This window comes from Tachypleus tridentatus, chromosome 6 (assembly GCF_004210375.1).
Source record: "Tachypleus tridentatus isolate NWPU-2018 chromosome 6, ASM421037v1, whole genome shotgun sequence".
Classification (NCBI taxonomy): Eukaryota; Metazoa; Arthropoda; class Merostomata; order Xiphosura; family Limulidae; genus Tachypleus; species Tachypleus tridentatus.
Genome location: NC_134830.1, coordinates 163867511 through 163884423, shown reverse-complemented (window position 1 = coordinate 163884423; position 16913 = coordinate 163867511). Strand labels below are relative to the sequence as shown.

The following is a 16913-nucleotide window of genomic DNA, read 5'->3' as shown; positions in this document are numbered from 1 at the left end:
TTCTGTTCTTTCAGTTTACCTCCTCTGGGATCTAAACATCCACTCACGTGTTTGCCGTGCGTGGCGACCCGTGAAGGGGAGGAGAGGATCCAAGTGGTTGAGGGGTTTAACCCTAACACACCACTTTGGCCTTTAATTCCTGTAGACGGGCGGCCTTGGGGTGGCTCACGTGGGTCATTCGGCTGATCCAGTTGGACTAGGGTCAACCAAGTACCAGTGTTGGAAGTTCTCAACAGGTGTTGTAGACATTATATCTGATGCTGGTATTTGGGTTTTGTGCTCACGAAACCCTGTCCTTGTTTGACATTGTAGTGCGTCCCATGGTGGTAGGGCTCCATGATGGGTGGGGTCAGTAGGCACCGAAATTTCCCTTTTTACTTATGGATCTCTCAAATAAAAACTTAAATGAAATAGTAAAAAAAACAGTCCATAAGTAAACGACCACGTCTTGAAGATTCTGAGCAATAATCTTCAACCTCTATAACACCTGTACCTCTTTCTTATATTACATTCTTTTTGAGACAAATATTTAGGAAAATGTTTCCTTTTTTTATTCAAAAGGGACTAGAGGGACTTGCTGGCTCTCCAAAGTCAGTAAAGAAGCTTCGATCTGGAGACATATTGGTGGAAACATCCACATCTCAACATAGTGAACTCCTATTGAATTCAAAGGCGATTAAGGATATACCTATTGAGGTTACACCTCATGCTACTTTGAATTCATCACGAGGAGTTATTGGTGAAATGGATTTGAAGAACATCCCGGAGTCGGAAATTCTCGCTGGTTTCAAGGAGTTCTTGCAGAGAGGCGCATCTCCACCCGCAAAGATGGAATTATGGTGCTGACCAAATCCTCGTTCTGACATTTACATTACCACGTCCACCTGCCACCATTAATGTAGGCTATCTTAGTTGTAGGGTTTGGCTATACAATTCAAACCCTATCAGGTGTTTCCAGTGTCAGCGGTTGGGTCACTCAAAGACGTCATGTCGTGGTTCCTTGACGTGTGCTCGTTGCGGTGAGAAGGACCACGATGCCTACGAGTGTGAAACGGACCCTCATTGTGTGAATTGTAATGGCTCTCACCCGTCCTACTTTCGTTCTTGCCCTAAATAGTTAAAAGAAAAAGAGGTGCAGCATTTGAAAATGATTCATAACATTACTTATCCTGAGGCTCGAAAGTTGCTATCCACCACTTCATGTCAGACATATGCTGCTGCACTTCATTCCACTACTATAGTGGGAGTGCAGACAGATCTCTCTGTGTCTCGAAAAAAATCGTTCTCAAAACAAATGAAAAGTCTTTCGACTTCCCTAGTTAAAAAAAGCTGATGAATCAACATCAACACCCATCTCTGTCCCTTACATACATTCCAACAAATCCCAAGATCCACTTCCTTTTGTTCTGGGTATGGACGTTTCCTAAGATACATCTTCTCCCACTCCAAGATGCAAAATGATCATTCGTTCACGTCATCAGTCACTGGAACCCTCTTCCAACGGCAAAAACCTGCCCAATCGACCCAGGGCAGGATCCATGGAAGTCGATAGGCCTCCCTCGAACAAAGACAGTAAGGAAAAGAGACGCGGTTGTAAACAGAAGGGTTCTCCACCCAATTCGCCTACACATAAGTAAAAAATGGCCACCTTGATACAATGAAACTATCGAGGTTTATGTTCTAATCTGGATGACATCAAAACACTGATTGCTTCCTACCATCTTGTATGTCATTCCCTACAGGAAACTTTTCTTTGTACAGAAATGGCAGGCTATGTGATGGACGAGTGCATGATCACTGTTGAGTGATCAGCATGTGCCCACCCTGTCTTTGCCACTCGACACGCCCATAAAGGCCATAAATATCCGTGTTTCCTTGGGTCATACCATCACTGTTTATTCTCTCTACCTGTCACCTGGAGAGAGCTATAATCAATCAGATATTGATGCTTTCATTGAACATTTGCGGTCTCCCTTTTAATCCTAGGGAGACTTTAATGGACATCATCTCCTTTGAGGAAGTGCTGTTATTGATAGGAGGAGTTGCTCTGTAGAGCATATGCTCTCTGATCACAACCTTTCTCTTTTCAATACTTCCACTTATTTCCATGCACCTAGTCAGTCCTTTACTGCTATTGATCTCTCAGTTTGCTCCCCTTCATTATTCTCCTATTTTTCATGGAGGATTGACAGTAACCCATGAGGCAGGAATCATTTTCCTATAATTTTAAGAGAAAGTGGGCGTGGTCGATGCCACCCAACTCGCGTGCCCCGGTGGAAGCTGCATCAGGCAGACTGGCCCATTTTCACTGCTCTCGCAGAACTTGATCCTGCCATCGTCTGTCAGCCATCAATAGACGACTGTATGGTAGCGGTAACTGACTGTATTATACAAGCAGCTGCTCCGTGTATTCCTAAAACCTCAACACGTTTTTCACTATATCCTCGTCCGGGGTGGAATCCTGCCTGCCACATGGCAAAAAAGCTCAAAAACGGGGCTGGGATACTTTCCGTAAATATCCCACACTCTCGTACTGCATCACTTTGCTCGATGGGTAAGACGTCAAAGCCAGAAGGAATCTTGGATTAAGTTCACAACTGGCATATTTTCTACCACTAGTTCCAAAGTCATATGGGACAAGATTCGAAAGGTCATTGGGCAATCCAATTCTGTTCCCCTCTCGATCGTACTCTCTGATGGCCAGGCAGTAGCTGTTACTCTAAGTAAAAGCTTTGCTGGGTATCTAGCACTTCAGCTTCTTCCTCCACATTCTTAGTCATCAGTATTCGGGCAGAGCGATCACCTATTTCCTTTCGTTGAGCTGATTGTCTCTCTGACTATAATCGTCCCTTTACACTGGTGAAGTTGAAACTGGCCCTTCATCTGTCTGGCAGTACATTGGTTGGACCAGATGATGTACACTATGACATGCTGCGCCATCTACCTCCTGCTTCTCTTGCTATTTTTCTGATTGTTTTTAACTGTATTTGGCAGAAGTATGTTTTTCCTGATGCGTGGCGCCAGAGTATTGTTCGACCTTTCTCTGAGCCTGGAGAGGATCCCAAGATTACTTCAAACTACCGTCCAATTGCTTTGATAAGCTGTCTCTGTAAGTCCTTAGAGAGGATGGTTAATGCTCGTCTTGTTTGATTCGAGGAATCAAACAACGTCCTCTCGCCCACCCAGTGTGGATTCTGACGACAGCACTCCACACAGACCACCTAATTCGACTTGAAACGTCAATCAGAGAAGCTTTTCTCAAACAACATCTTGTATCAATATTCTTTGACATTAAGAAGGCTTATGACACAACGTGGAGATATGGCATTTTGCGAGACTTCCATGTATGGGTTACGTGGCCATTTGCTCATTTTTATTAAATTTTTTTTAATGGACAAGGAAATTCCAAGTTCGTGTACGTTCAACACTTTCCCGTTCTTTTCTACAGGAACTTGGAGTCCCTCAGGGCTGTGTGTTGAGTGTCACACTTTCAATATAAAGATTAATGCCATCACTGAACAACTCCCTCTTACTGTTGCAAACGGGCTCTATGTCAACGACTTTCACATCTCATATCAGTCGACGAACATGAGGTATATTGAGCAGCAGACTACCCTTAGTCATTTATCAAAGTGAACCACAGCAAACGGCTTTCACTTCTCTCTCTTTCTCTCTTAAACTGTTTGCATTCACCTTTGCCGCCAACGGGGTGTTCACCCTCATCCTGAACTCCATATTGGGGAAGCTTTGCTTCCTGTGGTCCCTGAGACAAAGTTCTTAGAGCTTTTCTTTAACCATAACCTAACCTTTATACCACACATCAAGCAGCTATAGGTCAAATGTACGACAGCACTGAACATCCTTTGTGTGCTCTCTCCCACTAATTGGGGAGCAGATCGATGTTCTTTGCTAAAGATATACTATGTTCTTATTCGATCGAAATTCGATTATGGATCAATGGTCTATGGCTCTGCGAGACCCTTGGCCTTAAAGATGCTGGCACCCCTTCATCATCAAGGGCTTTGGCTCTGCACTGGGGATTTCTGGACCTCCCCAGTTCAGAGCTTATACATAGTCTAATGAACCTTCTTTCCACCTCTGCCATTTGCAACTGTATTTACTATATGCTTTGAAACTTCGTTCCTTACCAAAACATCCCACCTGGGGTTGTGTTTTTCTTCCTCGATGGGCCATACTTTTCAGAACAGACGATCTGCCATTGCTCCTTTTGGCCTTCGTATCCAGGTGCTGTTCGATAAATTGGGTCTATCCTTGGATAACACTGTTGTATCCACTGGTTAGCCCATCCCACCATGGCTTTCACAGTCCTCAAATGTGACCTATCTTTAAGTCATCTGAGAAAAGTAGACACTCCTGATTGGAAATACTGTTTGTTATTTACTGAACATCTTTCGAACCATCCTTCCATTTCTGTTTATACAGATGGTTCGAAATCAGGTGACTGTGTGGGCTCTGCCCTGGTTTGTTGTGGTTCGGTGGTTGCACGCAGAATCCCCTCTATAGCTTCAGTGTTCACTGCTGAACTGTATGCAATTTCTCTTGCCCTGGATCACATAGAAGCTAAGCAGTACTCAAACTGCACTATTTATACTGACTCGCTTAGTTCTCTACTGGCCCTGGAACTGCTTCACGTTGGTTCACACCCTGTTCTCGCCGATATTCAAAACCGGCTGGTCCATTTATCTTTAACATCTACTTCTATCCAGTTTTTCTGGATACCAGGCCACATTGGTATTCGCGAAAACAATCTCGCCGACACTGCAGCTAAACCTCTCTGCTCTGGCACTATCACCACTGTGCCTGTTGCATATATGGACTATGGTCCTGTATTCAAGGCTCGGCTCCGTGTTAGTTGGCAGGCGACTTGGATTGAGCAACGTGAAAACAAGCTTTTCCAAATAAAACCCTATATTGGACTTTGGCCGTCTAGCTTCCGTAAGGTTCGGAAGGAGGAAGTTATTCTAACTAGACTACGCATTGGTCACAGTTTTTTAACTCATCGTTTTCTTTTATGTGAAATTGATGCACCAGGGTGTAGTTTGTGTAACACTCAGATCACAATAAGCCACATTTTACTGTCTTGTTATCGTTACGACTCTCAACGACGGCACTATTTTTAACATGTTCTGTCCCAAGGTTTGTCCATAACGTTAGACTTATTGGTGATGGTGACGCTGTCCACTTTCGTAAAGTTTTTAGCTTTTTAAGGGCCATTAATCTTTTTAATGCCATTTAAATTTTTAATTTGTACATTAGACCTTTTTTAATGTGGTTCCCTTTTAAAAATCAAAGTCCATCCAGTTCGATTTGAAATTAGAAATGGCTATAACGTCAAATAACTCGTAACCAGGACTGGAAAGGTCAACTTCAGGTGACTGACAGTGGTTTTTGTACTTACTTGTTAGTCTTTCTGGCGAGTTATGATAATTACCATTATGCTACAGAAAGTCCTTTACGACCTCTGTCACTGCAGTTTTTCTCTTAACATCGTAGACTAGATGTAAACATTGGTTTTAATGCTACGTTTTTTTTTTTACTTTAATTTTAACTTCTTACCGGATGTTTGGTTGATTGATTTAGTGTTTTATGGCACAAAGCAGCGAGGCTATCTGCGCCAGACATTCGGTAAAAATGTAAAAAAAAATAAAAATAAATAAATAAATGTAGTAATAGACATAAATGGAAATGAAGGTAAAACAAAAAAGTATAAAACCAATGTTGACACCTAGTCTACAATGTTAAGATAGAAGGCAGAGTATAAGAAGTTGTAAGGTATTTACTCTAGCAAAAAGGTAATGATCATAACCCGCCAGGAAGACTAACAGGTAACTTCAAGAACCACGTCAGTCACCTGAAGTTGGTCTTTCCAGTCCTGGTTCCGGGTTGTGTCATAGCAGCTATTATCAAAATGTAAAAGAATAAAAGTTTTAAAAGACACTCCGCAAAATCGTAATAATGAGTAGCCAAATGTCCAGTAAAAAGATAAAGTCAAGTAAATGGTGTAAAATTTGTAAAAGTAAATGAAGGTAAAAACAAAACAGCAATTAAAACAGAAAATGTGTAAAACCCAATGGTGACATCCAGTCTTCAAAGTTGTAAAATATTTACTCTAGCAAAATGTTAATGATCATAACCCGCCAGGAAGACTAACAGGTAAGTTCAAGAACCACCGTCAATCACCTGAAGTTGGCCTTTCCAGTCCTGGTTCCGGGTTATGTGTCATAGCAGCTATTATCAAAATGTAAAAGAATAAAAGTTTTAAAAGACACTCCGCAAAATCGTAAAAAGATAAAAGTCAAGTAAATGGAGTAAAATTTGTAAAAGTAGTTGAAGATAAAAGCAAAACGGCAATTAAAACAGAAAATGGCGTAAAAACCAATGTTGACATCCAGTCAACAAAGTTGTAAAGAACTACCTGTAGCAGAATGGTAATGATCGTAACCCGCCAGGAAGACTAACAGGTAAGTATAAAAACCACCGTCAGTCACCTGAAGTTGGTCTTTCCAGTCCTGGTTCCGGGGTATGAGTCAATATGGCCAGTACTAAAAAGTTAAGTAATAAAAGTGTGAAATGATATGCAGCAAAAGTATAATAACAACTCGCCAGGATGACTCACGAGTAGTTCAAACGGATAGTTCAAACAGGAGCGTCAGTCACCTGAAGTTGGCCTTTCCAGTCCTGGTGTCGAGTTATTTAATGTTCTGGCCATTGTCCAATGTCAAATTGAAGGAGAGAGATTAAAACTGTAAAAAGGAACCACAATTAAAAGGTGTAATGAATAAATATGCAACACTTAAATGAGATTAAAAAGGTTAATGGCCATTAAAAAATTAAAAACATTATCAAGGTGGACAGAGTCACCATCACCAATAACTCTGTCCAATGTTACAGATTGACCCTGGGAAAAAATATGTTTAAAATATTGCCGTCGTTGAGAATTGTAACGATGGCAAGAAAGTAAAACGTGGCTGATAGTGATTTGAGTGTTACACAAACTACACATTGGTGCATCAGTTCTAGATAAAAGAAAATGATGAGTTAAAAAACTGTGACCAATGTGTAGCCTAGTGAGAACAACTTCCTCCTTCCGAACTTTACGGAAGCTAGATGGCCAAAGTCCAATTTTGGGTTTGATTTGAAAAAGTTTGTTGTCACGTTGCTCATTCCAAGTGGACTGCCAGCTGGCACGGAGCCGAGCCTTGAAGACAACACCATAGTCCATGTACGGAATAGGCATAGGAGTGATGGTGCTGAAGCAGACATATTTAGCTGCCATGTCTGCAAGCTCGTTCCCGCGAATACCAACATGGCCTGGTATCCAGAAAAACTGGATTGAAGTAGCTGCTAATGAGAAATGGGCCAGTCGGTTTCGAATATCAGCGAGAATAGGATGTGAGCTAACGTGTAGCGATTCCAAGGCAAGTATAGAACTAAGCGAATCAGTATAAATAGTGCAGTTGGAGTACTGCTCAGCTGCAATATGATCCAGGGCAAGAGATATGGCATACAGTTCAGCAGTCGGTTTCGAATATCAGCGAGAATAGGATGTGAGCTAACGTGTAGCGATTCCAAGGCAAGTATAGAACTAAGCGAATCAGTATAAATAGTGCAGTTGGAGTACTGCTCAGCTGCAATATGATCCAGGGCAAGAGATATGGCATACAGTTCAGCAGTGAACACAGAAGCTGTAGAAGGGATTCTGCGCGCAACTACTGACCCATAGCAAACCATAGCAGAGCCCACTGAATTACCTGATTTGGAACCATCTGTATAAATGGGATCGGAATGAGTGTTTGAAAGATGTTCATTAAATAAAAGACAGCACTTCCAATCTGGAGTATCTGCCTTTTTAAGATGACTGAAAGAAAGGTCACATTTGGGGGCTGTAATAAGCCATGGTGGGATGGGCCGACCTGTGGAACATGCAATGTTATCCAAGGACAGACCCAATTCATCCAATTGCTCCCGGATGCGAAGGCCAAACGGAGCAATGACAGATCGTCTGTTCTGAAAAAGTACTGCCCACCGAGGAAGGAAAACACATTTCCAGGTGGGATGCTTTGGTAAGGAATGAAGTTTCGAAGTATATTGTAAAGATAGTTGCAAACGGCGAAGGTGTAGAGAAGGTTCATGAGATTCAATGTATATACTTTGAACTGGAGAGGTACGGAAAGCCCCAGTGCAGAGTCGAAGTCCTTGGTGATGAACGTGGTCCAGCATCTTTAAGGCCGAGGGTCTGGCAGAGCCATAGACCATTGATCCATAATCGAGTTTCGATCTAATAAGAGCACGATATACCTTTAACATTGAACAGCGATCTGCCCCCCAACTGGTAGAAGAGAGAACACGGAGGATGTTCAGTGCTCTTGTGCATTTGACCCGAAGCTGCTTTAAGTGTGGTATAAAGGTCAGTTTACGATCAAAGATAAGCCCCAAGAACTTGGTCTCCGGGACCACTGGCAGCAAAACTTCACCGATACGGAGTTCGGGATCAGGGTGAATACCCCGTCGACGGAAAAAGTGCATGCATACAGTTTTGGAGAGAGAGAAATTAAAGCCGTTCGCCATAGTCCACTTCCGTACACAATTGAGGGCGGTTAGTAGTTGCCGCTCAATATATCTCATGTTTGACGACTGACATGAGATGTGAAAGTCGTCGACATACAGCCCATTCGCAACAGTGAGAGGGAGTTGTTCAGTGATGGCATTTATCTTTATAATGAAGAGTGTAACACTCAATACACAGCCTTGAGGGACTCCAAGTTCCTGTACAAAAGAACGGGAAAGTGTCGAACCCACACGAACTTGGAATCTCCTATCCATTAAATTTTTTTAATAAACATGGGTAGATGGCCACGTAACCCATATGTATGGAGGTCTCGCAAAACGCCATACCTCCATGTTGTGTCGTAAGCCTTCTCTATGTCAAAGAATATTGATACAAGATGTTGGCGGTTGAGAAAAGCTTCTCTGATAGATGTTTCAAGACGAATTAGGTGGTCTGTGGTGGAGTGCTGTCGACGGAAACCACACTGGGTGGGCGAGAGGAGGTTGTTTGATTCAAGGAACCAAACAAGACGAGCATTAACCATCCTTTCTAATGTCTTACAGAGACAGCTCGTCAAAGCAATTGGACGGTATTTTGAAGGAATCTTGGGATCTTTCCCTGGCTTAGAGAAAGGTAAAATAATAGCCTGGCGCCAGGCATCAGGAAAAACATTCTCCTGCCAGATCCGGTTGAAAACAATCAGAAGGACATCAAGAGAAGCAGGAGATAGATGGTGCAGCATGTCATAATGAATATCATCAGGTCCAACAGACGTACTGGCAGACCGATGAAGGGCCATTTTTAGTTCCACCAGGGTAAAGGGACAATTATAGTCAAAGAAACAGTCAGTTCGAAAGGAAAGAGGTGATCGCTCTGCCCGAGTCTTGATGGCCAGGAAGGTGGAGGAACAAGCAGAAGTGCTAGATACCCGGCAAAAGCTTTCACCTAGAGTGTTAGCGATGTTCCGAACATCAGTCACCTCCTGACCATCAGAGAGTAAGATCGAGAGGGGGATAAAATTGTAGTGTCCATTAACCTTTCGAATCCTGTCCCATATGATCTTGGAACTGGTGGTAGAAGATGTACTGGTTGTGAACTTAATCCAAGATTCCTTCTGGCTGTGACGTCTTACCCACCTAGCATGTGCACGGGCCCGTTGGAAAGCAACCCGGTTTGAAAGTGTGGGATATCTACGAAAAGTATCCCAGGCCCGCTTTTGAGCCTTCCGTGCTAAGTGGCAAGCAGGATTCCACCACGGACGAGGATATCGTGAAAACGTGTCGAGGTTTTAGGAATACACTGAGCAGCTGCATGTGTAATACAGTCAGTTACCGCTGCTACACAGTCGTCTATTGATGGCTGATTTACGATGGCAGGATCAAGTTCTGCGAGAGCAGTGAAAGTGGACCAGTCTGCCTGATCCAGCTTCCACCGGGGCACGCGGGTAGGGTGGCATCGACCACGGCCAGTCTCTCTCAAAGGATCGGAAAATGATCACTGCCTAGTGGATTACTGTCAACCCTCCATGAAAAATGGGAGAATAATGAAGGGGAGCAAACTGAGAGATCAATAGCAGTAAAGGACTGACTAGGTGCATGAAAGTAAGTGGAAGAACCAGTATTGAAAAGAGAAAGATTGTGATCAGAGAGCATCCGCTCTACAGATCGGCCCCTCCCATCAATAATAGCACTTCCCCAGAGGAGGATGATGTCCATTAAAATCCCCTAGGATTAGAAATGGAGATGGCAATTGTTCAACGAGAGCATCAAGATCTGATTGATCATATGTCTCTCCAGGGGACAGGTACAGAGAACAAACAGTGATGGTATGACCCAAGGAAACACGGATGGCTACAGCCTCCAAGGGTGTGTTGAGTGACAAAGACAGGGTGGGCACGTGTTGATCAACCAACAGTGCCACCCATCCATGTACTCGACCATCACACAACCTGTCATTTCTGTACAGAGAAAACTGCCGAATGAAGACAGTATCAGCAGTTTTGAGAAATGTTTCTTGTAAAGAAAGACAAACAGGATGGTAGGAAGCAATTAGCGTTTTGATATCATCCAGATTAGAACGTAAACCTCGACAGTTCCATTGTATCAAGGTGGCCATTTTTAAGAACGGGTAGGTGAAGTGGCTGGAGAACCCTTCGGTTTACGACCACGTCTTTTTTCTTTACTGTCTTTAGTTGGAGGAGGTCTATCAACCTGCTCTGTGTCCTGCTGGATCCTGCTCTGGGTCGGGTGGGCAGGTTTTTGTTATTGGAAGGGGAATCCAGTGACTGAGGACGCGAACGAATAATTGTTTTGTCTCTTGTGGTGGGAGAAAAAGATGTATCAGAAGAAATGCCTGTATTTGAAACTGAAGGACGTGGATCTTGAGGTTTGTTGGAAGGTATGGGAGGAACAGAGATGGGTGTGGTAGTCGATTCATCAACCTTTTTAACCACGGAGGTCAAAAGGCTTTTCATTTGTTTTGAAAACGATTCTTTTGGAGGCACATAGAGATCTGTCTGCACTCCCGCTGTAGTTGTGGAATGAAGTGCAGCAGCATATGTCCGAGATGGAGTTGTGGACAGCAATTTCCGAGCCTCAGGATAACTAATGTTATGTGTCGTTTTCAAACGCTGCACCTCTTTTTCCTCCAACCATTTTGGGCAAGAATGAAAGTAAGAGGGTGAGAACCATTGCAGTTTACGCAATGTGGGTTCATGTCACAGTCATTGGCATCGTGGTCCTTGCCTCCACAACGAGCACATGTCAGGGAACCACGACAGGATGTCTTTGAGTGGCCGAATCTCTGACATTGGAAACATCGAAGAGGGTTTGGTATGTATGGCCGAACCCTGCAAATGAGATAACCTGCCTTGATGGTGGCAGGTGCACGTGGTGAAGTAAATGTTAAAACGAGGGTGTTTGTTGGCAGTGTAATTCCATCTTTGCGGGTGGAGATGAGCCTCACTGCAGAAACTCCTTGAGTGGAGAGACCAGCGAGAATCTCTGACTCGGGAACGTTCTTCAAATCCCTTTCAACAATAACTCCTCGTGAAGAATTCAAGGCAGCATGGGGTGTAACCTCAATAGGTATATCCCCAATTGCCTTTGAATTCAAGAGGAGTTCACTGTGTTGGGATGTGGATGTTTCAACTAATATGTCACCAGATCGAAGTTTCTTTACTGATTTTGGAGAGCCAGCAAGTCCCTCTAGTCCCTTTGAATAAAAAAAGGGGACATTTGCCCTAAAGGTTTTCCGAAAGAGAATGTAATATAAGAAAATGAGGTACGTGTGTTACTGATGTTGAAGATTGCTGTTCTGAGTATTCAAGACGTGGTCGCTTACCCATTGACTGTTTTTTTACAATTTTATTTAAATTTTTTAGAGGATCCATAGGAAAAGAAAAAAATTTCGGTACCCACTGACCCCACCCACCATGGAGCCCTACAAGGGGACGCACTACAAAGTCACGCAAGGACAATGCAGCAACGCCAGGGTTTCGTGAGTACTATACCCAAACACCAGCATCAGGCACAATGTCCACAACACTCGTTGAGAACTTCCAACACTGGTACTTGGTTGACTCTAGCCCAAGTGGACCAGCCGATTGACCCAAGGGGGCCACCCAAAGGCCGCCCGTCTACAGGAATTCGAGGCCAAAGTGGTGTGTTAGGGTTGGACCCCTCAACCAACAGGATCCTCTCCTCCCCTTCACGGGTCGCCACGCACGGCAAACACGTGGGTGGATGTTTAGATCCCAGAGAAGGTAACCAGATATAACAGAACCTTCCCTGGGAGGTCCCCTCACCACGTACAGGAATCCACACCGAGGGGCCGGATGTTTGGCGCAGATAGCCTAGCTGCTTTGTGCCATGAAACACCAAACCAACCAACCATGACGTTGTAATGAAAATGCTTGACAAAATATATTTCTTCGTTTCAATGCTCATTAAAGACACGAATATCTGTTAAAATGTATCTTAGCATGATATTCTTAAGGTTAGAATTCAAAGTAACAAGCGAAGAGATGGGGACTTTTGTTTAAACATGATAAAACATTAGAAGAAAACGGAAAAACATTTTAATATATAGACTCTACCCTGGAACTCCCAGAACTCTAAAGACACGTTTTTTAAATAACTGATGCATATTCACCCATTTGTCTCCAGAAACGTACAAGTAAGAACATTCACTAACTTTTCTCAGTTATGTGAATAACTTTAACAAGTGTTAACGAAAGCTCTGGATACAACCACAACAGTATTGATGAAATGTTTCATCTGATTTGAAAAATGATTTCAGAAGATGGAACTTCGTAGATGTTGTAGCAAGTTGTTTGTTGTCTAAAATTTCGTCATGGAATAAAACTGGTTTGTTTGAATTTTGTGCAAAAGCTACACAAGAGCTGTGTGTGCTAAACTTAGAGGGAAGTTAGCTAACGAACACCACTCGCCGCTATCAACTCATGGGCTACTCTTTACCAACTAATAGTGAGATTGACTGTCACATTAGAATGCCCCATGGCTTGAAAGGGGCGAGCATGTTCTATGCGACGGAGATTCGAACCCGCGACCTTCAGTTTGCGAGTCGAGCACCCTCACCACCATATAAATGTCCCTACGTCGCCGGTTTTCTTGTTATTTTGTTGAGAGAATCTAAACTGTCGACACTGAAAACTGGTCTGTGATAAAGGCGAGAGTTGAACTGTGTCGGGAACTTTTGCTAAAACGATTTTTTTTTTTTTTTGTTAGTAAATGAATTTTAATCTGAAGTCAGCTCATGGAATTAAATGGAAGATTAATGTATAATGACAGAGATGAGTTGCACGTGGCCCAGCTTGGCCAGGTGGGTTAAGGCGTTTGACTCGTAATCCGAGGGTCGCGGGTTCGAATCCCAGTGACACCAAACCCTTTCAGCCGTGGGGGCGTTATAATGTTACGGTCAATCCCACTATTCGTTGGTAAAGAGTAGCCCAAGAGTTGGCGGTTGGTGGTGATGACTAGCTGCCTTCCCTCTAGTCTTACACTGCTAAATTAGGGACGGTTAGCACAGATAGCTCTCGAGTAGCTTTGCGCGAAATTTAAAAAACAGCACGTGAACTGGAAAAAGAGAAACGACAATAAGTTCAACAACAAGGAAGTGAATGTCCAGTTCTGCCATTCACTTTACAAAATAGTGGCTGTGGTGCTTGTACAGAAACTGTCTGGCTGTAGTAGGACTCCAATGAACAGGTCAGATTTTATGTCTCAGGTCATTTGCCCAATTCATTTCCTGGCAAAATCATATCGCCGTTCTCAAAACATTCACGTAATGACTGTACATATTTCTTTCTCCATTAAACCTAGAGACAAACAATACTTGACGATTTTGTCCTTTATGTGGCAGAGTGGATATGCATTACGAGTTATATCCAAGAAGACTAGTACAGCATGTATATTTATGATAGTATAGTAAACAAGCCTTTGTATATTGGATACTTCATTCTATCTGATGGCCGTAAACGTACTTGAGCAACACTATTACAAGAACACTTAGACGCAAAAAGATATGTAACACCTACAAAATTCACACCTGCAAACATTTTATAATTAAAAAAAAAAAAGACTCCAGTTACTTGAAACTTTAACTTCGGGACCATCGCAACTCCAAACTACTCTTAAAAAAATAGTTTATCTTGAATAGAGCTCAACTAATATTGATTTATTTGGTACATGTATCGATTTCAGGTGTACTTGAAAGTATCAAACATGGCATCGCGTTCAACATCGTTGAAACGCGAGAAAGTCAGAGTCGTCATTCTGGATAAAAATTCCAACTCGAACCTCGGGTTTCATTGTGTTGATGATGAGGACACTTTGCCCGATTCAGAATCTACTCGATTCTTACCTGTGCTTTTTTGATGTTCTCTAACCAGTTCCTGGGATCGTGAGTGTACAAGATGAACGCTGCTACAGCAACCCTGAACTCGTTCAGATAAACGACCATAAAACCTCCTCCATCGCTCAGCTCCTGGACTATCAGTTTTTCTATTAGGTAGGGTTGTCGGATAATCCGAACTTTGTCTCCCCGCCTACCTACGGGTTTACAGACGAGGAACATGTCGGTGAAGAGAAAACAGTACACCTCCACCTACACAAAATTCTCGACCATTAAAAAAAAAAAAAATTACGAACAATTGATGCGATTATAGTTTTCACATCCTAAAAAATATTCGTTCGATTTTTTTTTGTGTTAAGTTTTTCAAACGATTTTATTAAAAACTTAAACATATTTAATATCAATATTGATCCTTTAATAATAAGAAGAATTCGATTTTTTCTCAGTTTATCTCAAATTATTCGGTAATTAAAGTTAATATTTCGACTAAAAAAGTAAATTTATTGTGGGAAAAAAAATTTTATAACAAAATAATGAAACAAGTTAGTAGTTATTCGTATTATAATTGCTAATACTTTATACCATATATTTTTTGGAATATTTTGAATAATTAACATATTTAAGAAATACTTGGCTCTACTTTGTTAGCAGACGAATCGCGCAGTTTGATTGCAGCGCCTTCTTTTATTAGTTGTCTTGTTTGTTGACTGTCACATGCAGGCATGGGGCACGTGAGATCTAGGTGCAGACTACCATGTTCTCTCATCGCCTACCGAGTGAAAATACCAAAATTAATAATAACAGTGTAACTAGTTAAACAGGTTTTAATGTACCAATTGAATATTTTTCCTGAATAAAATGCGTATGATTGTTAAAGTGAAAATAATTTTAAAGATTTCTAGTAACTGCGAATGATACACTAAAAATTAATTAAAAACATGTTTTCACACGATTGTGGTTTTCATTAGTTTTGGGTTTGTTTTGTTTTTTTTTTGTAATTAAACCAGAACCTATAATTATTGTTTACTGTAGCCCCACCTTCTCAAGTTCTTCGTTGTTATTGTCTATGACGTCATAACTTTCTATTCGATCACAAATGGAGTCGAGTCTTTTCTTCTCGTTCTGACGTAACATAATCGTGTCCACGCTCAAGACGAACATCTCTATGCTTCTTTTCTAAGGAGGGTAGGAGGGGTCGGCAAGGAAGGGAGCATAAGAATTTGATGTAAAAATAATAAAAGCTACAACAGGTTACAAAGCACATTATAGAAATTGGTGCAAGTCTAAACATGTTAAGTTATATATGAGAGCCACAAGTTTCGAAATTTCCTTGCTTAATATTTTTAAGTAGCGTTGCCCCGCAAAATATTTACAATCAAATTGGTTTCTTTATTGTAACGGTACGTCTTTAAATACAGAATTTCTAGACTCATACAAAATAATTCATATCGCAAACATGTCCACTTGTTTTAGGCCTAACATTAGTTAATCCTTTATTACATACGGTCTAAATTTGATAGAGAGAAATTAACACTAATTCGTGTACATTTGCTGCTTTAGTTTAAGTTAAGGCTAAACTGTACCGTGCCACCAATAAACAATCGCATAATGTTGTACTACGAACTAACATGAGACCATTTTAGAAGCTTCGTTCTACAGAAATGTTTCGAATTTCGCGCAAACCTACGCGTGGGCTATCTGCACGAGCCGTCTTCTAATTCACCAGTGAAAGACTAAAGGGAAGGCAACTAGTCATCAACACCCACCACCAACTCTTAGGCTACTCTCCTACTAACAAATAGTAGGATTGACCGAACATTATACGGCCTCCACGGCTGAAAGGGCGAGCATGTTTGGTGTAACGGGAATTCGAAACCGCGACCATCAGATTACGAGTTGAGTGCCTTAATTACCTGGCCAGGCCGGGCCTGTGCAGAAGTATCTACGGAAGCATGTTCAAAACCAGATTTTATGTACATTTGTTGTAATGAAATGCGCGTATACGTATTTACATGGCAAACTGCGCGTGCATTTTCAAGGCGGATAGAAACTGAGAATTATTATAATAGAAGATGTGAAAACGCGAAAACAGCGATGTATGGGTAATGAACTAATTAAATGAATGCATACACAAAAATACCAAATTATTTATTCAAGTATGTTTCTAGTACTAGCTGTCTGTTATCTGTGCGGTAGATCGTGTTCCTCACTTATTCGAACAAGTTTCGTATACCAGTTGTGTCTCGCGTGTTGGGCAAGTTTTTGTCTTCAATTAATACCATCTGAACATTGATAACAAGCAAAGTGAGTGATTTCAGGATTCAAAACAAACTCAAAATTTCCCCATTTGTTCATATTACTTATTATTGTTTAATAAGCCTACAACAAAATCGGCTGCTATTTTGTACCAAAATTTAAAACATATACACTATAAGCCCGCGAATGTACATGACCTATTTAAACGTCGATT

The 16913-nt window shown here is 41.8% G+C and overlaps 1 protein-coding gene across 12 annotated transcripts in view; it reads right to left on the bottom strand.

Moving 5' to 3' along the window:
• Positions 1–16913, bottom strand: part of LOC143254334 (pleckstrin homology domain-containing family G member 5-like) — a 92024-nt gene that overhangs the window by 6519 nt on the left and 68592 nt on the right. For 10 of the 12 annotated variants that reach the window (XM_076509349.1, XM_076509353.1, XM_076509357.1 and 7 more), the window contains 3 exons: positions 15482–15619; positions 15084–15212; positions 14453–14695 (listed from right to left, as the gene is read on the bottom strand). In XM_076509349.1, the coding sequence (XP_076365464.1) occupies positions 14453–14695; positions 15084–15212; positions 15482–15619 (510 nt within the window). The remainder of the gene's footprint in view (positions 1–14452; positions 14696–15083; positions 15213–15481; positions 15620–16913) is intronic. The other 2 variants (XM_076509350.1, XM_076509354.1) reach the window with 2 other exon arrangements.